The sequence below is a fragment of the Rhinolophus ferrumequinum genome, chromosome 14, assembly GCF_004115265.2.
Source record: "Rhinolophus ferrumequinum isolate MPI-CBG mRhiFer1 chromosome 14, mRhiFer1_v1.p, whole genome shotgun sequence".
In the NCBI taxonomy this organism is placed as follows: Eukaryota; Metazoa; Chordata; class Mammalia; order Chiroptera; family Rhinolophidae; genus Rhinolophus; species Rhinolophus ferrumequinum.
Window position 1 is genome coordinate 70,154,728 of NC_046297.1, and position 24,666 is coordinate 70,179,393.

The window sequence follows — 24,666 nt, forward strand, 5'->3', positions numbered from 1 at the left end:
CTGCACCCCGAAGCAGGCGTGTCTGAATAGCCTCACTTAGAGCCGGGTCCCCTTAAGGCGCTCCACTCCCCGGGCCCCTTCTACTGCCAGCATCCGTTCATCTTCTGCTGTATCTCACTGGTCTGTTCTCCTCGAAACCACCCGTGACTCTGTGTGTAGTGAAGAATGAACTTTACCCAAGGAGGGGTCCGCCCTTTGTCATGAGCTCTGGGGAGGGTGACCTCCAGGCCCTGCCTGACCGTGAAGTCTGCTCCTCACAGGACCTGTCCCCACCCGCTGCCAGGACACGGGCTGGAAGGAGCCTGGCAGTGACTCCACGGTGAGCTGAGAGTCAGGTCCCCAGCACCGGGGGCGTCACAAGCCCGGCCAAGGGGCACTAGGCCGTACCAAGCGGCCACCCTACTTACTGGCATTCCCGGGCGCGGGGTGAACATCTGAAAGGAAACCATAAAAAAGAGAAAGATGTGAATCCATTTCAAAAACCTGCCTCTGAGAGATTTGCCAAGTGAGATACTGTCCCAGCGTTTCCTTTAAAGGCTATTAGTTTTCACAGTTAGAATCCCGTATTCCCTTAACGTCCCTGAGTGTTGATAGAGGCAGGAAAGCACAGTGGTTAGATGTGGGAACCCCAGAGTCACAAGGCCTGTCATCCCCACCTAAAACTATGTGACCTCGGACATCTGTCAGCTTCTATGTCCTCATCTGTAAAGTGGGGATGGAACATTCTCCACTCAGGGTGTGATGGGGCGGAATCCGTGCCTGGGACACTAGGTTCCCCTGTGTCTCCTTTTCACTCTCGGGGATTCCGTCAATGATACAGGTGAGAAGGAAACCAGGGTGATGGCCTCAGCCTCTGGGCACGAGGAGCCCAGCTCAGGCAAACTTGTTCTCTCAGTATATACAGACCCCCCTGGACTGGCCCGTGTGGCCCCCCAGCTTTTCCCCAATCCATGCTGTACTCAGTACCTCCCAGAGTCATGTTTGCTCCAGCCTCAAAGATTCTCCACATTCTCCGGCCTGCAACACACTTCCCTCCTCCCTTTAGCTAATTAACTACAGCCCCCCTGCAGGGCTCTTTTGAATGCCACGCCTTCAATGAGCCCCCTCCCCCCTCCGCCACTCAAATATAAATCAGGGTCCCTTGTCCTTCTCCCTGAGGCACCCTGTTCTTTTTCCTGATAGCATTTCCTACCATTTGTAATATATGCTTATCTGAGCCGCTATGTGACTGGAGTTTACCTCCCTGACTAGCTGTAACCTCTATCGGGTCCAAACCTTACCAATGCCTGACGCACAGCAGGTGCTCAGAAAAAAAGTACAAAAAAATACAACAGTGAGTAGACAAAAGGACATCATGGATTCTAGTCCCAAACACAATGAATTCAAAATGAAAGGGGGAAAAAAGAACTCTCCTATACCTTGCCCTCCACGTCCCCAATCCCAATCTTTCCCCCAGAAGAAACTACTGTCTCTGATTTAGCAAATTTTTGGACCCTTTTTTATATGTTTCCACACAATTATGAATGTACAGAAATCCTTAACTTTGCATGGGAGTTACAGAGCTAGTAACAGCAAAGACATTGTTACTTGTGGTTGTTTGCATGTACCAAGGCATGCAGTTTTGACAATAACTCTTAGGGGAAGATTATCTGCTTTTGCCCTGCTTTACGGGTAAGAAAATGGGAAGGCACAGAGGTGTCTACTTAATGAAGTTCACGCAGCCCAGGAATTCTGGAGCAGGAGCTGACAGCACGTGGGTTGTGGTGGGGCACAAGCTTCTTCCCCTCCACACACACATGATGTACAAACTGGTTTTTCCACTTAATTTTTCTTGAGTATCGGTATATTTTTAATACACTGTGTATGTGTGTGTGCGCGCGCATTGTGAATTCATGTTTATAAAACAGGATTTCAAGATATGCATAGGCTGTGGTTTACCTAAGTCTATGCTTATGGTCATTTGGGTGGCCCAGGATTTTTCATTATAAGCAACAGCACAGTGTATGTACACCCTTGTTCATGCTTTTTAAAATGCACACAATGCAAATATTTCTCTAGGGTAGATGCCCAGAAATGGAATTTCTAAGCTGACAGGTGGACACATTTTGATATATTGATACCAAGTAACTTTCCAAATAAGCATTACCACTTTGCCCGCCCACCAAGTGACAGTGCTTGTTTCCCTTCATGTCTGCCAGCATTAGATGTCGTCAGTCTTAAACAATGTTTATAGGACCAGCTCTGGCTCTGAGTTTGCTTCTGAGATTCTCCTGACATCCTTGTGGGATGCCTGAGTCTCATTTTGATGGGCGTGTGTGGGGAGGAGATTGAGTTGTGGCAAAATGATTTAACGTCCATGAAAACCACAGAGTGAGATTCTTTGTACAGCGTGTGTCCAGGCTCCCTCCTCTCCAGGCCTCCACACTGAGGCAGGTCCCTGCTCCGGCGAGCAACTGACCAATCGCTCGCTCCCTAGTCAGGGCCAGCACCTGAAGCCATGCTCAACTTCCCAGAAAACAACTCATCAAAGCACAGACTATCAAGCCTAGGAAGAAGGATTAAGATGAAAAAGGAAAAAAAATCCCAAATATGCTCCCATATTTATATAGCAGTCGTTTTATATTTAGAACTTATTAATGTACCAGAAACGGTACTAGGCACTTGTATTGTTTCAGTTAACTGTCACTACAAATGTACAAGATAGCTGGGTTTAATGCACATTTGAACAGATGAGAAAGCTGAGTCTTTTTAAACTTATGTAATGTATCTAAGACCACAGTGCTGGTGAATGGCAGAGCTGGGATTCAAACCCACTTTTTTCTGATTCTGAAGCCTATATTCTTACTCTCCACTCACTACTCAACAGCCACTCACAGGGCCTCCCCTCGGACCCGCAGAGCATGGAGTCAGCCTGGTGGTTGTATGACCACATTGCACTCTTTCCCGGGACAAACCACTTCCTGTGTCTGGACCTCAGTGTCCCCAGTGTCACAGGTAGGTAGGTGTGCATCCTCAGTGTCTAGCAATGTTCTGATAGACAGTAATGTGCTTGCTGGATACAATAAATCAATAAATACAAGGTGATTCTTAGAGAAGCTTACGTAGTTTTGAACTGAAAACCTAGGAATAGGTCTAGCTATTGGCTAACTCTAATAGAAAGATGTTTATAACTAAGGGGTGTGTTTGTGGGAAGAGGGCGTCCTAATATCTGCAGAGTCACTTACAGTTCCAGGTAATCCAGGGGGGCCTGCTGGGCCAGCTTCACCCTGGATGAAGAAATGGAAAATATATGACCAGCAATCCTCCTGCTAACTCTGCCTATCCTGGGATACCTGTCCCCAGACAACAGAATCCCCCATCCTGCATCTACCTGGATGGACGGTGGGTGGGTGGGTGGATGTATAGATATGCAGATGTATAGGTAGGTAGGTAGGTAGGTAGGTAGATAGATAGATAGACAGAAAGATAGACAGAAAGATAGACAGACAGGTATATGGATAGATGGATGGATAAATAGATGCATGGATGGATGGATGGATGGATAGGTAGGTAGATAAGACAGATTCCAAATTATAAAATACTTCAGACACATAAAAACCTTGTATTTTGAGAAGTATCTACGCTGATGTGGACAGGTGTGGACCATTTATAGCACCATAGCCCCACAGCCAGTGCTTCAGCAAACGTCCTGACACCGTGCCCTGTCCCCCCCCCTTTGAACGGGACAGGCTGTTCTGGGGGCCTGAGGGACAATATTACGTCCTGTTCACAATGTAGGTTTGGGAGTCGAACCTCCTATGCTCAAAACCTCACTCTAGCATTTCTTGATTTTCCTCTTTGCAAAATAATGGTAATAGTACACACAGCTCACAGCATCGTATGGGGACCGAGGGAGACCCTCTTCACCAGGACCCAATAAAGAGGAAATTGATATTACATTTGCCCTGAGGAAAGGGGGTCACTAGGCTGCTCCATGCGGGAGGAAACACAGTGTGGGAGCACAGTCCCCAAAACCCGTCATGTCACCTGTGCCACGATGGTGACAGTACTGGAGTGTGTCTGCCCACCTGTGTTCCCAGCAGCGCAGGGTTAGGTCTACTGTAGGCCTTCCCACATGGGAATTAGTGGACAAACGAATGACTAAGGTTGGTCTAGAGAGGGACACCTGCCTTAGCAAACAACAATGATACAGTAAGTCATAACTCCTACATTGTTTTCCATCCTTATCTCCCTTGTCATATAGTATTTAATTCCAGGTACTGGCTGACGTGTTGACACGTCTGAACTAATTTACTCTCTATATAAATGCCTGTAACGTAGAATACTTCAGTATTCCCATTTCACAGATGAGGACACTGAAGCAGTAACATCCACTCACCTGCCCCAAATCACAGAGCCACTGATTGGCTGAGCCCGGTTTTAAACTCAGATTCTGAGCCTTTAACTATGGAGTGCATTGCCCCGCCGAAACTTCCAGAAGCTTCGGAAAGAAAAGTACTTCCTCAGTGCTGTCTGCATTACCTTCGGGACAGTGTTGACCTCATGCTCCAGATCTCAGCTAACCCAACCAACCCCACATGAAAAAGTCCTAACTAGCAAACTGGAGTGTTTCCCAGTCAAATACACGAGTGGGTACAAATCAGAAGGGGGTGGACTGGAGGAGAGACACGTCTCCAACCCAGACAGACAGCCTCCCGACGGCCGCTCGGGCTACAGAAGGACCAGTGGGCAGGGGAGGGAAAGACCCCTGGTGGCTTGCTGACTTGGAGAAAAGGCTGAAGAAGGATCTATGAGGTAACGTGACAGGCGTGGGTTCAAGTCCCCAGTCCTCCTGCAAGAGCCGTTTCACTCGCAGTAGCCCTTGCTGAGAAGGGACCGCTATTACACCTACTTTCCCAGATGTCCTGGGGCTTAAGTGCTCACAGTGGGTGGTGGGGAGGAAAAGGGGGGGCAGCAGAGGCCGAGATGGAGGCAGTCATAAGGGGACAGTGCTGCTTTAATGTTTTATTTTGGATGATTTGACCTGAATTGTCTGTTATTACGTATTTCTCTGGAGAAAAAGAAACACAGGCCCGATTCTTTGGAAGCTTGAATGTGATTCTGCTGTGACCCTGGCAATCCTGCCAAAGCAATAAAAGGGATTTTATGGTCTCTCTGAGTCCCTTGCATTCTGGAAATGAGTTTCTCAAATAAAAATTGCATTTCTGAGAAGTCCACGAGAGCAGCAGCCTGGATGGCTCTCCTCCAGGCTCTCTATTTATAGATTGCAGGTCTGTCTGGAGCCAAGCCCTCAGCATTCAGCTGGAGAACGAGAAAGAGAGGGGAGACCCTCCTGGAGCTGAGGAAGGATGAGCACAAGAGAGCTGAAAATTAGAGGGGAAGAATGTGCACACTTAGGGGGATGAGGGGACATAGACATGTGCTGTGCAGGACAGGGGTGGCACAAGGCCCCTCTGAGTGAGTTCCCATCCTGGCCCACAGGCCCGGGCACAGGGAGGTCGGAGAAGATGCTCAGGACCTTACGGCAGGTAGAATAAGGCTTACAGCGCAGGCCACCACTTTGACTCCACGAATACTGCTCTCTCCACTACTGCACGCAACTCACACAGTAAACACCGAAGGGACAGTTTGCAACTAATGTAACTGATGGCAGGTAACAACAGCAGCTCCTACCTTTGCACCTCGGTCACCTTTCTGTCCTGGGAGGCCCAGTTCACCTTTCCCTCCCTACAGCAAAAGATAAAATGAAAAATATTAGAACCCAACTGAGTGTCAGACCTCTTCCAGGTAAGACCAATGGGATCTTGGATAAATCCTTCTCTCTCCGACTTGCTTGTCTTATCAGGAAACGCCATGATGAAGCCCAACTCCAAGGGCCGTCCTGTTTATTAACCTAATTCTCCACTTGGCACCAAGAGATGACGTCCCCCACCGCGCTCCCATCCACTTCATCTGAAGATGCTCCACCCTTGCCAGAGAGATGGCTCAGCCTCTGTCCTTTTGTTCCAGCTCACAGACCAGAGCAGCCGGATTCCCTTCCTTTCCTCTTACACAAACACTGGGGAAATACCCGCTAAACCCAGCCGAAATCCCATCCAGCCCCCAACGGACTAAGACTCCAAAGGGGGTTGCTTTCCAAGGTCACAGGTGAGGGGGCTTGGTGGGAGGACGCTGCTGCCACCACTTACCTGCTCTCCTTTCTCTCCCCTCAGGCCCGGGAATCCTGGAGCACCTGGCAGCCCTGACTCTCCCTGTGGAAACAACATGGTGCCCGTCATTAGGAGTCAGGAGGAGGCTGTCGTCGGGGCCCGGCCACGGGATGCGTGCACTCTCCTCCCTGCCCTGCAGTCTCCCAGAGATGGGTGGCTTGGTGGAGTGACACAGGAAGCAAAGTCGTGAAGAAAGGGGAATTCTAGAGAACTTTTTCACTACAAGTTCCCAGCTCGTTCTCCCTTGGGCTGTTCTCTCTCCCAGGGACCCTTGTTTGGCCTGTCCTGGTGTCTCACTCCTCATCCTTCAGGACTCAGACACAACGTCACCTCCTGAACCTCTTTCCTGACATTCGTCATGTCTCAGTGAGGGACCTGTCCTATGCCCTCCACCCTCACCGGCATGTGACCACTTACTGCTCCTGTTCCTGGCAAGACTGTGACCCCAGTGCAGTGCCGGACGCATAGACCATGCTGCTAACTATTAGGTAAGTAAAGAAATGCATGAAATGAATGTAGGAGCCCCCAGAAGACAAGTGCTACGGGCCTGGTGTTTAGTAACGAATGACTGCCTTGCATGAAGAAGCACGGAGTAAAAAATAAATAAGGGAATGAAGGTATGAATAAGCAGACCTTTTCTCCAGGTCGGCCAGCCAGGCCCTGCTCCCCAACGTCTCCCTGGAGAGAGAGTAACAGACACCCCATTACTTTCCACTCGCATTTACAGAGATGGCCCCACACATTCAAAGCACCCACCAGCCACAACCCTTGATTCTCAAACACGTGGCATGATTACAGACCAAGTGTCACAGGCGGTGGAAACCCAAGTGTTTCACCTTTCTGGAGAAATGGGTTCCACAGGCCCTCACGTGTTTTGCTTCCCCCAGGGCAGATGACTTTGGGAACTGCCCTGGCAGACTTTAAGCAGGTTGACTCCACTGAGCCTGAGTGCAAAGGCTTACAATTCAAAACAAGAGGGGCTAAAATCCAGGACTCCTTCATCCTCCCCAACTTTGAGTTTTGTTGCACTTCTGGCAAAGTCAGAGCCCAGGCTGGCTCGGTCCCGTGGTGACAGACAGGCTGCGGGTGAACGTGCCACGCTGACCACTGCCCCTCGTAGACACAGGCAGCCCGTGGCAGAGGCAGGTAAGAGCGTGATTTCCCGTCCCCCACAGTGTGTTACAACGAAGGCAAGTCATAGGGCCCCAGGCAGGTATATACGGGTTCTAGCAGGTTGGCTGAAGGTTTGTCCTCAGCCAGTAGGTTTCTGACGGGCGTTCTGTGGTCAGCGTGAAGTGGGGGGCACACAACCAGAGTGGCTGGTTCTCTGACCCCATGGCTGCTGGGCTTACAGGTCCCTACAAATCACTGATATGAAGAGGTCGGGGAGGGACTGACCCGCAAGCGGTGCCCCCTCCAAACTGCATGAGCAGTGGCCTCTGTCACCCCTCACTGTCACACTGACCATGCTGAAAGCCCCAGGAGGCGGACTCTACAGGCTGCAGCAGCTGTCCCCGCCTCCAGGCTCTCTGCGGGAGTCTGCCAGCCAGAGGGAGCAGTGCAGGGAGGGCAGAGTTCAAGGTGAGGGTGTGGGGAGAGCAGGAGAGGAGACAGAGGGGCCTCTCCTCCAGCTACAGGTCTCCCTGGGTGCCAGGAAGCCCCTCGTGTCCTTGCTCCTCTGTCCTGTGACTCTCTGGTGTTGCCATTCCCACAGTGCGTCACCATCCCTGATGGAGTCCCTCACCCTTTCAAGCAGACCCTTCCCCATGACCCTAGTTGTCCCCTGCAGACCCCAGCTGACATCGACTCTGCTCCATCAGTTGAGATTCACACACAGCCCCAAACACACCACCTAGAAGGACACGCGTGACGCGGAGGAGGCAGAGTCCGTACCCGAAGGCCAGGTTTCCCAGGCAGACCGTCTTCTCCTCTGTCTCCCGGCTCGCCCTGTAAGGAGCACAAAGTCCAGTCAACGGGGTGCCAGGCTGGGGGGAGCACACTGAGGGCTGGTGCCAGGCGGGTAAGGAAGAGAACCACGTGTGCTTCGGTGGTGCTCTCTGTCATTCTGTGGGACCACGATGACCCAGAACAGCAGGTCATACTGCCTCCTAGAATCGACGTGCGACAACTCTACTCTTGACTAATTTCATAAACACTAAGTGAGCAGAAATGGTGGTCCTGTCTGGCTGAGAGGTTTAGAGTACGGAAGATGCTCCACAAACGTTTTGCGAAGACGGAGTACTTGGTTAGCCCTTACCCTTTGTCTGGAAAGATAAGGGAGAAGAGTGAAGAATGTCTACATTAAGTGCCCATGAAAATAAGTTAAATTCATACTTATTCTGTATTTTGTCGTTAACAACTTGAGTTTCTAAGCCTGCTTATTGAAAAGGACGAACAACTTTCCCATAGTTTGAAAAGCTGTTTTTCAAGGACTGCTGACCGGTGTCCTTGGTTGGGCTTATGTTTGCTGAAAAAGAATCAAACTCATTTGTTAAAATATGTGTTGTACTGTTTTACAATTGTTACTAGCAGTGCATAAACCATGAATTTGCTTCCTGATTTTGCGGTATTTTTTAACCTGAGGCTTTTCTTAATGATCTTACTATAATAAGCCCCAAAAGAATATTTTAAAAATTGAAATCCCTTACTGTATTAGTAAGAGTCTCTGAAAGTTTTTCTTCCTTGCAAATGAAATACATATTTCTAACAGGTTAATTTTACAGCCCAAGGCTTCCAAATCTTTCCCCTGTTACCTCCATAGAAGTAAAGAACTTGCCGTATCTGACCTTGTAAATCCAAACAATTCTGAGTTCTGATCCACGGCTTTTTAATCAACTTATTTTAGATCCCCCCACAATCAAAAATCTCTTTTCTGCTGTGTTTTGGGTTCCCAAGCCCATGCTGCCCCCGAGATTACCAACCTTGGGTCCTGGCAGGCCCGGGGGTCCACTCAGCCCATGCTTTCCAGGTGGCCCCTGGGCCAAGAGGGAGAAAGACAGACAGGGATGAAGGCATGTTTAGGGCAGCACCGCATTCGGCATTTCCGGCCAGGAGCTGGGTTTGCGGCCAGCAGCTGGCGGGCTCTGGCCTCCCCCTCCTTAGCAGCGGCCGCCCCGCCCAGAGCGCCATGGTCTCTGGGACCAGGTTCTTACACATCCACCTGGACAATGCCCGATTTCCAGTGGCCTGGACATGCAAGGTGGGTGGAAGGGGGCGGGAGCTCGGCTGAACGTGGCTCTGATGGGTCCGTTTGTACCCTCTTCCCCTCCCCCGCCCCGTTTCCACGAGGCCCCTGGGAGAGCACTGGCCACTGACCGCCACCCTCTCCTCTCCCTGACCTCTCTGCTGTCACTTTCTCGCTTCCCACTGGCATGAATCAAGCCTTTATTTCTGACAATGACACTCAGGAGCTCCATGTCCCATTGCCCAATACCAAATGGCTCCCCCCTCCCCTATTGGCTGCTGCAGCTGTTTGCACGTGAGGGAACACAAGCTCCGAACGGCTGAGGGACTTGCTCTAGGTCCCAGGGCTAGTCATGGGGACCCACAGGTTTACACCCAGGCCTCGGGCTACACCTCTGGGACCCTTCCACTCCCCAGGGTCACTTTCCCTTCTGCTCTTCTCTGGGCCTTAAATGACAGATGCCCCCATGACAGACACAGGGAAATCTTTTCCCAACAGAACAGTTCACACGTCACCGCTTTGGCAGCTCTGAGTGCTGTTCATGTGACTGTTGTTTTATAAACCCTGTGCTTCCTCTGCCCAGAGATCCCCCTGCCATTCATGGAGACTCGTGTCTCCTGTGTCTCTGGCCTGGGCTGGTGGCCTGTGGAAAGGAGAGACCCCACAGAAGGAAGAAGGCAGGTTGAGCATCGGGGTCTTGGACCCCGTTGTCGGGGAGAAGCCCCGAACTCCAGGAAGCAGCCCTAGCTGGAAGGGCCCTGCCGTCCCCGACAGGGAACCATGGGAGACAGCAGAGAGGGTAGGCAGGCATGCCCCAGGGCACTCACCGCCTGCCCGGGGTGCCCCGGTTTTCCCGGGAAGCCGATCTCTCCAGGTAAGCCCTGAAAAGGGAAGCACACGGCCATGTCAATCTGACCCCCACAGATCCTTCCCCTCCCGCCTTTCCTGGCACAGGCCCAGGCTTCTGGCTCTGATGAGGACACCCAGGGAGGCTGCACCTCAGGGGCACCTGGCCGTGCTCAGTGCAGGCCACTGTGAAGGGTGGAGTTGTCACACCTCTAAAGTTGGCAAGTCCAGGGCGTGTCTGGTCTCCAGTCGGGGGCCACTACCACACTCATTCCTACCTGGTGGGACAGGTGGAGCCGCCTCCCTCTGAAGAATGATTGCTTGGTCTGCCCCACCCATTGGGCAGGGGTGGGGGGGTTCTCTCCAAGCCCCGTCCCCAGGAGGACTTTCTCAGCTGCACCTGAAGTGCAGGAGCAGAAACGTTGACAGATACCTTCCCCGGCCGTCTTGTGCCTAAGAGCCAAAGTGCAGACTCCTGAAAGATACCCGAATGGCCAGCCCCATACTATTCGACTCCTGTGTAGACGCAGCCAACCAACAGGCTATATGAGCTCCGGTGATATTTCTAAACTAAGGGGCTCAAGCGCCAGAGAGTCCAGAGGCCTGGTGTGGCCGCAGGTGGGGTCCTTCTGTTCATGCCTGTGCTCTGGTAGTGACACACAACGGTGTTCCTGGCTCCCACAGGCCATGAACCCGCCATCTACGTGCCCTCGTAAGACAAAATCAAAGCCAGTCTTACCGGGGGGCCTCCGGGTCCAGGGGGGCCTGCGATGCCAGGTGGTCCCGGGGGGCCCTGTAAAGGAGGAGGAGTGTGCAGCAGGTTACAGACATGCTTGGAGCAGCCTCCCGGTCCTCTGAGAAAGGAGGAGGGAAGGGGACAGTGCTGGGGTGGGGCTTCCACTTGATGTGGAATGTCTTACTTTTTAAGCAAAGAAGAAAAACAAAAAAAAAAGATCGGAAGTAAAATGTACAAAATGTCAACATGGGATGGGAATATAACTGTTTGTTATGTTACCTATTCTGTTCTGTTAAATATGTGAGCATTACAAATAAATGCATATGTGTGTGCACACGTATACACACACACACACACACACACACACACACACACACACAGTGCGTCAACCACCAACAAAGAGCTTCCAGAACCGTCATTCCCAAACTGCAGTCAGCACTGAATCAGCCGGGGTGAGTAACACGGTCCTTCACTGGAACCTCACAGCCCCACCCCCCCACCTCCATCACAGGCCCCACAAGAGTTCTAGGACGCGTACCTCCGGCCCCAGTTCGCTCAGCTGTCTCTCCAGACATGCCCTCCTCCCTCCCTCACCTCCCTTCTCAGATGTCTCCACCTCTGCAATCGTCTCCAGTTCCCCAGGCGAATGACTCACACCCTCCTCCAAGCTCAAGGCCAGTGTGACTGTGACCATCTGATCCCCGTGCCCTCCAAGGCAGAGGCCCCTCTTGTTCCCTCTGCACCTCACACAGTGACCACCCAGGGCGTGGTGTATACCATGTTTCCCGGAAAGTAAGCCCTAGCCGGACAATCAGCTCTAATGCGTCTTTTGGAGCAAAAACTAATATAAGACTCAGTCTTATTTTACTGTGAGACCAGGTATAATATAATATATAATATCGGGTCTTACATTAATTTTTGCTCCAAAAGACACATTAGAGCTGATTGTCCAGCTAGATCTTACTTTTGGAGAAACAAGGTAGCAGGACCTCAATAAATGTTTGAATAAGTCAACTGAATTGAACAGAGCTAAGAGGAGGGCTGCCATACAGAGAACATCGCATCACCACTAGAGGGCGACAAATACTTAAAAAAATGGTAGAGGCGGCCACCTCCGAGGACAGTTCCCTTTTTCTCCCTCTAGGGGCACCCGTGAGTCAACAATAAACACCGAAAGGGATCATTACTAAACAGAACTTTTCGGTGGCATCGGAGCCTAGTTTTCTCTGTGGCTCGCTTAGTTTCAGTGAGTCTTTTGGGGCAGCATCTACTTTTGTTGGAAGGCATTTGCTTGGAGTTAGAGCAACTGAGGAGTCACACAGAACTGGACAGCGACCTGGGCAAGTACCAATGCCCGGTCCCCCCAATGGATGAGGGTGGGGAAAGGGCACGAAAGGCTCCCGGCCTCCCATTGTCACTCAGCCTTACTCCGCTCACATGCTGCTCCAACCGCCCTGCAGTCTACACAGGACCCACCCCTCCAGCAGCTGTGGTCTAGGGATCTGCTTCTACTTCGAGGTGGCCTGAGGGTCTCACAGCACCCGCAACCCCAGAGCTTCTCTGTGGCCCCTGCTCACCACATGCAGCACTCTTTGCTAGCCATTTGGGTTCGTGCCCCTGCACGCGGCTGCTGTGTGTTCTGGAGTCTCACAGCATGTTAGAGTAGACAGGTCTTTCATCATCATCTACTGGAAGTCAAACATCCCTATTTGACAATAATGAAAACTGAGGCCCAGAGAGGGTAAGGGGCCCACCTGGGGTCACACAGCCGTCATGTTCAGTGGATCCTGAACGGCTGGGCTCCTGCGGAACCCCCTGGAGAGCTTGTCATAATTACAGGTACACAGGCCCCTTCTTTGGTCTCTGAGGCACAGGTCTCAGACAAGTCCAAGGGATGAGTGGCTTTGGAAAGGATCCCCAGGTAAGTCTGGAGAGCGACGAGGTCTGAGAATTACCTGTCTTGACTGACTAGGTCTATGTACCACCCTAACTGCCATCAGCGCTGCAGATAATACCACAAGCACATTGACACACGAAGGAATTCATGAAAGAAGGGAGAAAACGCAGACGTAGTAAAGGGCGAGGGAACAGTGCCCCTCCATTTAGTGTTTACTATGCCCTTGAGCTCACCGTGAGTCCCCCACTGGTCAGGTGAGGCAGGGCTTTTCCATCCATTGTAACGAGGAGGAACTGGAAGTAGACAAAGCTGCCATTCCCACGTGATGACACTCATGACCCTTCACCTTTCCCATCCACTCTGCTCCACCCTCAGGAAGTGTCTACACAGCTTTGGGGACATGGGTCTCGTCCCCTCCTGTCACAGCCCCATCCCACCCTCGTATACAGTGAGCTCTCCTAAAAAGCTGTCTGCATATCAAGTGGGACAAGAACCTGGGGCTTCATACAGGCTCCTAGCTCTCCACGCCCACTTCCTCCGTGGGACCCACAGCGCCTGGTTCATTGCCATGCACACAGTAGGGGGTTAATAACTGCCCACCTGTTTGATGCTGCAAGCTCAGGAATACGAGCAAAATCCTACATAGTAACTAAACGTAACAACTGCAGGAGCCATTTACACAGAGGGAGAAGAAGCTGAAAGCAGGTGGGAACAGCTGTCAGGGAGTCTGGAAACTGCCTCCAGCAGGCGCCACACAAAGAGGGTGGGGCGGGCCAGTCGCCTCCAGCCTCCTTTCCAACTGACTGCCAGCTTCTTGCAAATCCAGGTGGGAACCCGTTCCGTGGAGGGGAGATTGGTTGGAAACAGCAATCAGGGTGCCATTTCAGCCTGCCCTCTGGTGCCCTGTGGACCCTGCTCCGAGGGCCACACCGTGCCTTCTGACAGCCACGCAGGAGCAGCCACTTGTCCTCCTGAGGTGCCAGCGGCCGCCTCTCGGAAGGCTGTGACCAGCTTCCTCCTGGTTCCCAGATGTGTAGTGCAGAGGAACTCAGCTACTCGGCTCTGGGGACACTCAGTGTTTCTGACACAGCCTCAGGCACCAGGAGGCAGCAGCAGGGGCTGGGCAGGACCTGGACACACGGGCAAATTCAGGCGACTGACAGTTCCTGGAGAAAACTGGGAAATCTAGATTCTTAGGCATACTCTTTCACTTTAAAAAATCCCTCTTGCCAACCATTTTGAGCAGTAAACAACAGCAACAAAAACAGCTGTGCCACCAGATAAAGCACATCTGTGGGCCAGTTAGGGTGCTCGGGTTAGCGACTTACGGCGTGTATCTTTCAGTCTCTAAGGTGGATAAACTGCCAACAGGTGTGGGAGATGGTCCCACTCAGAGAAGACAACCGGAGAGGCCCAGGGTTTGGCAACGCCGGTGCAGCCGACGCTCGACAGAGCAGAACACACTGACAGTGGTGGCCCCCAGCGGGGCAGGGTGGGGACGCCCTGACAAGGTCCCCAGTGGACTCTTAAGCAAGACTCAGACGAGCATCATGCTTCTTCTCTCTAACCCGTAGCTGTGCACAATATGACATGGACCACAGAAGTGTCTGTCCGGTGGGGCAGGGGCGCTGTCCTCCTGCTTTTGAGGGAAAAGAGCCACAGGGAGAGGCAGACGTGGCCTTTGGCCCTTAAAGCAAAGGCCCCTGCAATGCCCCAGGGTCCCTGGAGAAGTTACTCCTGGAGACCCAGCATGGTGGGGGATGGAGACCCTTCCTCCAGCCAACACTGGGCGCCTGCTATGTCCCCCGGGATCTCCACATGACCTATCCTCCCCTCCAGAAGACTGCGGTCTGATGGAATGAATAAAACACATGCCCGTGGCCTCCTGGGGAGAGCAGGGGGCTTGGCATCAGAGGCGGGGTAACCCCCGGGCAGCTGCGTTAGGATGAGGACACCGTAGGAGCCGCCATCTGGAGGACGGATGGGCATGGTGGTTCCTTCCTTTGGAGAACGTTCAGTGTTTGGTGGGTGTGCGGCTCCCGGGGGAGCTGCGGAGGCCGGGGCTCAGACAGAGGTATGTGGGGGGGACTGAGATCTGTCATCACCGCTTGCTGGATGGCTGTCCAACCAAGGCCCTACACGAGGTCATGAGACGATGGCTTGGGAGCCCACGGGTTGTTCCTTGGCCTGCTTTTAGAACGTGGATAGGTTGGGACAGGTGGCAAAGCAGACCCAGATGCAGCAGCCAGAGTGTAGAAGGAAAAGGAAGTGTCTGAGCTCTCAGAGACCCAGAGAAGGAAATGTGTTCGAAGGAAGAAAAGGGGTCATCGGAGAGGAGAGGTGGAGGATCGACCTCGCTCTTGGGGAGCTGCTGGATGGCGGTGCCTAGGACGGAGCTGTTTCAGGGGCGCGTGGAGACGGAAGAGGACGAGGGTGAACTGGGGAGACGCGCAGAGGCACATGAGGCGGCTGAGGCTGGGAGCGCAGGTGATTCTGGAAGGTTCTGCTGTGAAGGGAACAGGGAACTGAGGCGGCAGCTGGCCAGGCAGTGGCTGAAGTGAGTCTCTGTTCTTCAGGCACGTCACGCGTGGGCTGGGGGCAGCGACGCTCTGCGAAGGGGCCGCAGGCCAGGGAGGTCCTTCCGGAGGCAGGGAGGGCTGACACAACATGCACTACGTGGTCCCAGATACGGCGGGGCCTCCTCCCAGGGGAGCCAGGGGAGGAGCAGAGGCCACTGCAGGCGGAGGTGTCCCCACGCGCCTCGGCCACGTCCTCCGGGAAGTGTGGGGCGAGGCCCTCACAGGCTGCCCGTCCGCGCTGGCTCTGCACGTACCATGGTCTTTGGCCGTGGGTGGGAGAGGTGAGTCGGCAGGTGACATGACTGTCCTGGCAACACCAGGGACATCCTGGGCCCTCCCGTGGGCCTGTCTCCCAGGAAGGGCGGCACTGGAGCGCATACAGAGAGGGTGCAGAACTTCAGGCCAGCAAACACCCCCGTTACTGCACAGGGGAGAAAGCGGACACCACGGCAGGGTGAGGCCCAGGAGGGAGACATGCCCGAGGTGGCCAATGACACAAATGGACTCATCCTGGTCCCTTGTCCAGTTCTCTCCACAGGAGACCAAACCACTTCAATAACCTGGTCTCAAAACTCTGAACTCTGAATATATGGGGTAGATGGTGTCAGAACTTCTTCTAGGACTCAAGTGTGAATTCTGGCCTCCTGCGGGGTTCTGTTTATTTCTTCCTGACCACGCACGTCATGAGCGGGAACCACAGCTGATTTGGCACGTTACTGAGCCGCAGTCCCAGCCCAGGCCGGTACATGGGACGCCCTCCAAGAAGAGCGTCACTTCCAAGATCACTCACTTCATTTCTTCAGGCGATCAAGGTAGCAGCATATGCCTCTGAGCTTCACAGGGTTTCCGACCAAGGACAAAAGTCCCTGTTTGCTATCTTAGCATTACAATTAAAGACGATAAATTAGAAGGTTAAACTAAAACTATTTGACTATTAGTAACTTTAGTAGAGGTAGCAATGATGGCATAAAGAGATGGAAAAATAGGGCTTTGGTTTCAGCGGGCCTGGGTCGAATGCTGGGCCACCTCATGCTACCTGAAGGGACCTAGGCAACGGACGTCACCTCTCAGTGCCTCAGTCTCCCCAACTCGAGCAAAGGTCGGAGGCCCTTTCCCCCTATCATTGTAGAACAAATGAATGAAGGGGTACAAACTAGCTCATCCCCCCCCAGGAGGCTTTCACAAATGTGACTTCACTCTCTTCTCTTTTTATCATTAATAAACATTTCTCAATAACCAATTAATCTAATTAATGAGTGACAAATTAGCCAATATGTAAATGTTAACAAAATAATGACTTTTTAAAATTATTACTAATGAAAACAGCAAGTAATGATTCTACTTGTTAATTAACCAAATCAGTCGAATTATTAATGAAACAATATTTGAACCTTCTAATGCGACAGTGACCGAACAGCTATTTCACATGATTACTAATTACACTGATGAGGCATAAATAACCAATTAACATAATTATCATGAATAAAGGAATGGCAAATATTTATTCCTAATAACCACCTAGATCCGACTGGCGTAGATTTAAGAAGTCAGACAGAAGACGCATTAAACGACCTGCATAAATTAGCACGGCGCGCACACTCCCAGGGTGGCTTCCTCATGCAGGCTCTTGGTGGAAGCTGTTCGTAATCTGTGAGTCCTCCCCTCAGGCTGCGGCTCCTGGGGCAGAACCAGAAGGACTGACCGCCCGGCTGTTCTCTGTGTGGGCTCCAGGCCTATAAGCACCCCCACACTCCAGGGGCAGCCCCTCGCCTGGCTGTGTCCCCACCAATTGTAGGGGCTGCCGTCAGTCCAGACAGCCGCACCACGCAGCACTGCCTTTGCAGACACTTGACCTAACAATCTACCGATTTCCATTCTTCCTAAAAGGCTTGTCAGGATACAGAAGTCATTACCTATGATGTCACAAGTGTGCATATTTATAAAACTTTTTCTTACAGGATGCCAGCTGCCCTGGGGCTCCTTGCACCCTGGAGCTGCTGTGCCGGCTCATCCGGTCACAGTCAAAGCTAGTTAAGCCCTGAGCTCAGTTTCTTAAGATTTTAAATGGGAGAAGCATTCTTTTCTCACAGGTGGTTATAAAGTATAGACACAATTTTACATGAACACTAACGAGAGAGTCTCGCAGTAACAGAAACAAAAGACGTGTGTCTCCCTTCCTTCTACTCGTCAGAGCAGAGAACTCTGTAACTTAGATTCTACAGAATCACCCTTGACTTTCCAGATCAGCATGGGGACGACCCTCTGGGCTCCGAGAGAGGCTGACGACCCCTCTCCCAGAAGTCAGCTCTATCTACGAGTGTATCTCCCACTAATGGATAGTTCCTCCGGGCCTGGGTGAGGGCTGCTTAGATTTCACATCTGGCATGCAGTAGGTACTGAATAAATACTTGTTACATCAATGAATCAAGAAATGAGCACACACAGAGATGGCAAGCAAGGGCAAACCACGGCCAGGCCAGGAAAGGTGGGTGTGCAGGCATGGCAGGAAGAATGAATCTGGGACGACGGGCTGACGCCCACCACCCAACGCTGGCTCTTCGGGCATGTTTGGCTTGAACACAGCTTGGTGCAATCGGGTAGGGATCTGATTCAGGGTGCCGGGGAGGGCATACTATACACTGGGTACCGCCTGGTTCCGAACCACTGAGGTCCCCAAACATGTCAGGGTGCCCTATTTCTGACGAGGTCCCTGCCGTTGAAAGCCTGATCATATTTATAACTACAGTGTCCAGCTCAGTGCCTGGCATTCAGAAAAGATTTGCAGAATGAAAATAACTCCAAAATTTAAAATGAAAGAAGGAAATATATTTCCCAAGGAAGCAAACAAGGAGTTCTGGGGAAAGAAAAAAAACTGCAGCTTAAAAGTAATTTGCTGGAGCTGCATGTATGGTGAATTTCTGCAATACACAAGCTTAGCTTACTGGAAAGTGAGGTAATAAAACAAATGCAAAAATCATTCTGTGTTTCACTACTGACACCAAAATGCCACAGTGAAAGTGGACTCTTTGGAGGACCATGAATTATGGTTGATTTTGTGTTCCCTTATTCCATGCTCTGTCCTGACCCAAAGGTGAGGCATTGAAATGAAGTGTGAGATTGTGGGCGAGGTGGCCATCACTCACCGGGACACTTAGCGTGGCGGCAGCAGCAGCAGACGCTGGTTTGGGAAGTGGGCAGTGTCTCCTGGGTGAGCATTTCCCTGCCAACACCTTCCAGACAGCGTGGTTGCCACCCCAAGAGCTGGGCAAGGGGACGGAGGTGTCCGAGGGCAGGCGGGCGCCGAAGCCGTGCCTGACTGCAGCCCCGGCAGGAGCCTGCTACCAGCGCCAGCACACGTGCTGCTGCCACTACCTGCAGGGGCACAGGGGCAGCCCTGGGCCCTCATCACCTGGGCACACCCGCTCTTTCTTTGACCTACAGCACTGCCCTCCTTTCCAATGAGGATTGTCATTGTTAACAAGTGACGAGACGGAAGTCCAGCAGAGGGAGTCACTTGTCCAAGATGGCCAGCAGGAAGTGGGGGCTGAGATGGGAATCCAGGTGTCCTGACACTGTAACCCTGTGCCCTCGCCTCACTGGTGATGCTCCCCAGGAATCTCCTGGTCCCTGGAAGGCTGGGGCAGGGGGACACGGGACACTGATGCAGGAGGCGAGGGGAGAATGAAGGGGGACTGAACCCCAGGCCCACGCTCGGAGGCGGGGGCTCACGGGGACATAGCATTTACAAACCAGGGGAACTAAGTTTAGGGCCAAGGGCACCAGCTGCTGCAGCTGGTGGCCCTGAGCGAGTCTCTGCATTTGGGGGTCTCACCCTTCAGCTGTGAAATAGGGACAGTGACGCTGAGCTGGGCCATCTGGCAGGGTGCTGTGGGGCCCACAGGGGACCACCAGTGACAGCACATGTGGAAGGGTGGGGGGGCGGACAGTGGGGCCAAGTGTGGGGCCAGAGGAAGTTACATCAGCGCTGAGTCCTGAAAGGCCGGGGGCGGGGGGGTGGGCATCCAGGAGGCAAGACAGCGCCTGCCTGGGAAATGGCCTCTGCGATTGGGGCCCTAACCCCATCACTTTAAAATGGGGAAACTGAGGCCTGGAGAGGGGAAGGGACTCGGCCAACGTCGCAGAGTCGGAAGTCAGACTGAGACCAGAACGCGAGTCTCCTGACGCTAATGACGACGCTTTTTATTTTTCTGGCCCCTTGGTGGAGCCGTCCCAAGTCTGACTTCACCGTCCAGCCATCACGTCCTTGGTGCTATAGACTCCAGCCACAGCTCGGGGCTGTCTATCCTGCACACACAATGTGTCCACTGCTAGCCGTGGGTCCCTGCAGAGCTGCACCCCCGCCGGGAAGACCCCTCCTCCTGCCTCTGCCCGGTGAACTGTACACTGTCCGTCCACGGACACCTGGACTGGGTGCCCCTCCCCAGGCCTCCACTGCTCCCAGCCTCATCACACTGGTCATCACCTGTCTGCCCTCCTCTGGACCTAAATTCCTCCAGGAGCCAGGAGACACGACAGCCAGGATGGGAGAAAGGACGAATGACCCACTGAGCACGCTTTTTAATGCTCTGGTGTGGTGGCCATGCAAGATTCTGATACCAACCTGAGAACTGCTACCTGATCACGTATTTCATCAGACAAAGCAGTGTTGCTACGAAAGAGTTTAAAGGTGGCGGTTACCTGCGGCCCCAGCGATCCAGGGATGCCAGGTGGGCCCACGTCTCCTTTCTTCCCCTGAGTGCAGAAAAAGAAGGCAACATTAGCAGGCAGGCAGGCAGCACCACAGCCAGTCTGATCACATGTCTCGGTAGAAATGTCAGTCTTTCTCAATCTTGATGAACAACGGCCCCCGGGGATGCCCTACGTACAGGCAGTGTGGGAGTGGGGAGAAGGCTCAAGCTTTGGGGTCAGGCTGGTTCAGCTTTGGATCCCAGCTCTGTTACTTAGGTGGTACTGGTCCCACGTGGACACGAATTCAAAAGGACCAGAGGTAAATCTGAGAACAATCTCCTGCTTGTCCCGACCTCAGCCACTCGGTTCCTTGCCTTGATGGTGGTGAATCTTTCCAGAGGCATTTCATGTGTAGGCAAGCAACACACGCACGCCCACGTGCACGCACATGCACACACACGCACACACGCTCGCGCGCTCTCTCTATTCCTGTCCTTCCTTTATTTTCTTTACAAACTGTAGCTCATCATTCAATCTGCTGATAAACGTTCCTTTATGTTCACTTAACAATTTCTCTTGCATTCACCCTGTGTCAGCGGGGAGAGTGGCTCCACTTTTCTCACAGACACAGAGATTCCACCATAAGATGGAATGTGATTGCTCATGGATGGATGTCAGTCAGGCCATTTCTGATCTGCTGTTAGGATCCGTTCTGTCGGCTTTACTCGAGGCTCAGGGTCTTCAGCTCCACGGGGGAGAAGTTCAGCTGAATTCAGGAAGCGTCCTTAAGGAGCTTCCGGTCCTCCATCCCTCTAATCTCACCAGTCTCATTCACAGCTGTGGTCAGTGAGAGCACAGCTCTGCCGCCTTTTCCTGCCTTTTCACCCAAACACTCAGCTCTGCTCTGTGCCAGGCCCTGGGGACAACGCAAGGCTAGGCCACGGCCTCTGCCCATAAGGGACTCGCTGCCCAGGGAGGCAGACATGAGCGGTGCAATTACAACACGTCTGATAAACAGACAAAAGCATATGCACAGGGCACCGGGAACTCTCAGGTCTGCCTGGAGGTCTCCGGAGACATTCCAGGGGGGGCGGCACTGAGGCAACGTTAGAAGACGGAACACGGGCTTCCCTGTGGGACCCACCCAGGATGGGAGGCTGGAGGAGTGGGGTGAGGCACACGAGGTCAGCAGGGACTCATGAAGGGTGTGAGTGCCCTGCACCACGGGGAGCCACTCGAGGATTCTGAGTGGTGTGGCCCAATCTGCGCAGATTTTGGAAGCAGCAGGAAGGATGGAGAGAAGTGTGAGGCCGCTCAAACCAGCTCCCAATGCTCATGGATCCCATACAGCTGCTGGGCTCCATCAGTGCCCCTCTCCCGGGCCACGGGAGGGGCCTCCCAAACACTCACCCTGCACACCTGGCCCATGCACGTCACTCCCCTGCACTCCCACAGGGCAGCCAGAACTATATTCTTAAAACCTAAAAGGTCATTATCTCCTCTGCTCAAAGCATTGCAACACTGCAGACCTCAGGGCAAAATCCTCATCGGCCTCCGCCTCCTTTCCACGGCCGCGTTCCCCTACCTGCTCTTCTCATTTCCTTGTGCTCTCTCCCATACTCCAGCCAGCTGGCCTCCCTCCTCCACCTTGAACTTGCCGAACACTTTCCCCCTCGAGGTCTTATCACTGGCTTTTCCTTCTGCCTAGAATGCTGGCTCCCCAGGGATCACCCCTCACAGAGTCTGGACTCTGCTTAGACGCCCCCCTACCTGAAGGTCTTCTCAGCCTACTGGACAGCACTCCCTCTGTACAAGGTCCCCTCACCCTGCTGTGAGGTCCTTTGTGCCGCACCAGATATTACCACTGAGGTGCATGTATTATCCACGAACTGTGCGTCCCTGGGGGGTGGGAGCCCCCTGAAAACGGGGGCTGGGTCTTTGTTCACTGCTGTATCCGCAGGCCCAGAACAGCACCTTCCTGCCACATGCTGGAGACTCCATTCACCTTTGTGGGCTGGATAAATAAACTATCCCTTGGGGAGCTGTGTGCTCCTGAGCTGTGACAACGCAGTGGGGACAGCGGGAGGCGTTAGACAGGAGCGACGTCAGGAAGGGAAGACACAACTTGGAGATTTACTGAGTTGCAGGGAGAGTGAGCTGGCCTAATTTAGAACCTTCCGGCTCCACACGACGAGCTATGGAATACATCAGTCTGGAAGGTGCAGTGAGGTCTAGGTCAGAATGAATTTCTTGAGTTGTCAGGTAAAATTCCCAATGTGGTCACAGCCACCTCCAGAAGTGAGCTGGCCCCGGGGGCCTTTGTCTCGGCTTCCACCTGACCCTGCTCCGAGAATGCCAACAGCTGGAGCTGAGCATTAGCAAGCTAAGGGCTCCCAGCTCGCCTTCCTCAGGGAATGGCAGCCAGACAGCGTCAATTTTCTATCTGGACAGACACCCGCTCCACTTGCTTCCAGGTTATTCCAGAGAGAGTCACCGGTCATTTACACGATGACTAAAGCGTTTTCCCTCAAGGTCACTGGAATGGCCTGGTGAGTCGTCATCAGAATTCAGAACCCAGGCCAGCAAAGTAACTGTCTACAGGGAAGGTTGAGTGAAGTGAGGGGCTGACACATGAAATGTTGGTAGAAAAGGATCAGCGGGGAGAAGAAGGAACATGGAGGTCTGCGTTGTCTCAGAGCAGAAGCACCAATGAAGCACCACTCTGACTGGGGGGGCATCGTCGCCCCATCTCACGTGACCCAGTCACCCCTGAGGTTGTATCTCTGCGTCCCTGGTGGCTTTGGGGATCTTACATAATGACATTATTAATGTTCCATGAACACCTCGGAGGGTAATGAAATTTGGGGAAGGCATGGAGTCAGGAGGTGCTCCCAGGCCAGGGAAGTAAAGAAAAAAAAAAAAAAAAAAGAAAACTGATCTGGAAAAGGAGAAATGGGGCAGGTAGTAGAGATGTGCTAGGAAACAGAGAAATGCCAAGAAATGCACCTAGAGAAGCTCATAGCCCAAGTGTCAGGATTTCAGCAGGAAGGTGCCAAGAGTCCAGAGGAAGAAAAGTGTCAGAAATATGTGACCATAGCAGGGTCGGAAGGCAGCCTCTCCCCCAAGAAAGGCATAGTCTTTCACTGATCACCCATGAGGGCATCACCCAGAGAAACATTAGGGTCCGATCTCTGGCCAGCTCCAGCACCTGCGTCCATAGCTCCTCCAGCCACAGCGTCCGGAGCTGCGCCCAGGGCCTGCCTGCCTGCCAGCAGCCACAGCCACAGGAGCCAACCCTTCTCACTTGCCCAGTTCTTTCCCTGCACTCTTCTGGGCCAACCTGTGCTAGCAGGTTAGTCTTCCTAAAGGATGAGAGCAGCCCTGTCCAAGTTACTTTCCACCTCTAAAATAGTCAGAGGCCCTCCATATCTAAAAGACACAATATGTGAACGTTCTAGTGGAAGTTGCCAGACTCCGGGATTTTAACATCCCTTTTCAGGTTAGTGTCCAGTGTCCACGTTCTCATCCCCTAAGCAACAGCTCAAACAGGCTGCTTAGCTCGGCCCCAAATACCCCGCCCCCTTAGGATTTCTGGCCTCAATGACTCTGCCCACACTGCTTCCTCTGTAACACCTTCGCTCTATCTCAACTTGTCAAAATCACACCGCAGTCCACTGCCACCGCGACCAGAAGCACCAGCAATAAGGACGAATGTGGTGAGATATGACAAAAGCACATTTGAGATCTAGATTCCCGAGTGCTACCCAAGAGCTAATGAATTAGAATTCCGGAGGCGAGGTATAAAGCTCTAAGTAAGCAGTTAGGAGGACTTGGCCACTCACTGCAATCAAAGGAATTCATCACGTGCTCTTTCCCCAACCCCTTTCCTCTACAGTTCTGTATGGAAAGAAGTTCTAAAGCTAAGGTCGGTGGGGAAGGGCAAGCCACTTCACTTGCTGAGTCTTAAGCTTCCTCCTGTGGAAAACTATAATCATTGTAATTACCTGAAAAGATAGTGGTGGAAGAAATAATTCAATATTTGGGGGAGTGATGTACAAAGCATAATGAAGCATCATGCAAATGTAACAGATAATTATGAGACCGAGGAGGAAGGTGACAGTGATAATAATGAAGAAGAAATAATAGCAGGATTCCAGTTCCTTTGATTTCCCCTGGTGGGTGAGAGACCACATGTCTAACAGATCTGGTTTCAAAACTGCTACCTGCCAGCAGGGCCATGGAGATTAAATGAGATAATGCCCACAACACGCTTAGCACAGGATCTGACATTAGGGAATGTACAGCGGTAATGGTGGTAGTGTTGGTGGTGGCGGTGGTGGTGGTGGTGGCGGTGGTGATGGTGGTGGTGGTGTTGTTGGTGGTGATGGTGGTGGTGGTGGTGGTGGTGGTGGTGGTAGCGTGGCAGTAATGTGGTGGTGAAGGTGGTAGCTCTAGTAATGCATGTAGCAATAGTTATTCAACCTCTGCATTTTGGGCCTCTAGTGGGCTGTGGGGATTTGAGAAGT

The 24,666-nt window shown here is 52.5% G+C and overlaps 1 protein-coding gene across 1 annotated transcript in view; it reads right to left on the minus strand.

Moving 5' to 3' along the window:
• Positions 1-24,666, minus strand: part of COL22A1 (collagen type XXII alpha 1 chain) — a 207,544-nt gene that overhangs the window by 72,528 nt on the left and 110,350 nt on the right. Inside the window, exons 23-32 of the mRNA XM_033126944.1 lie at positions 20,150-20,203; positions 10,979-11,032; positions 10,221-10,274; positions 9,131-9,184; positions 8,103-8,156; positions 6,843-6,887; positions 6,189-6,251; positions 5,674-5,727; positions 3,225-3,266; positions 408-434 (exon numbers count right to left, since the gene is read on the minus strand). Coding sequence (XP_032982835.1) covers positions 408-434; positions 3,225-3,266; positions 5,674-5,727; positions 6,189-6,251; positions 6,843-6,887; positions 8,103-8,156; positions 9,131-9,184; positions 10,221-10,274; positions 10,979-11,032; positions 20,150-20,203 — 501 coding nt within the window. The remainder of the gene's footprint in view (positions 1-407; positions 435-3,224; positions 3,267-5,673; positions 5,728-6,188; positions 6,252-6,842; positions 6,888-8,102; positions 8,157-9,130; positions 9,185-10,220; positions 10,275-10,978; positions 11,033-20,149; positions 20,204-24,666) is intronic.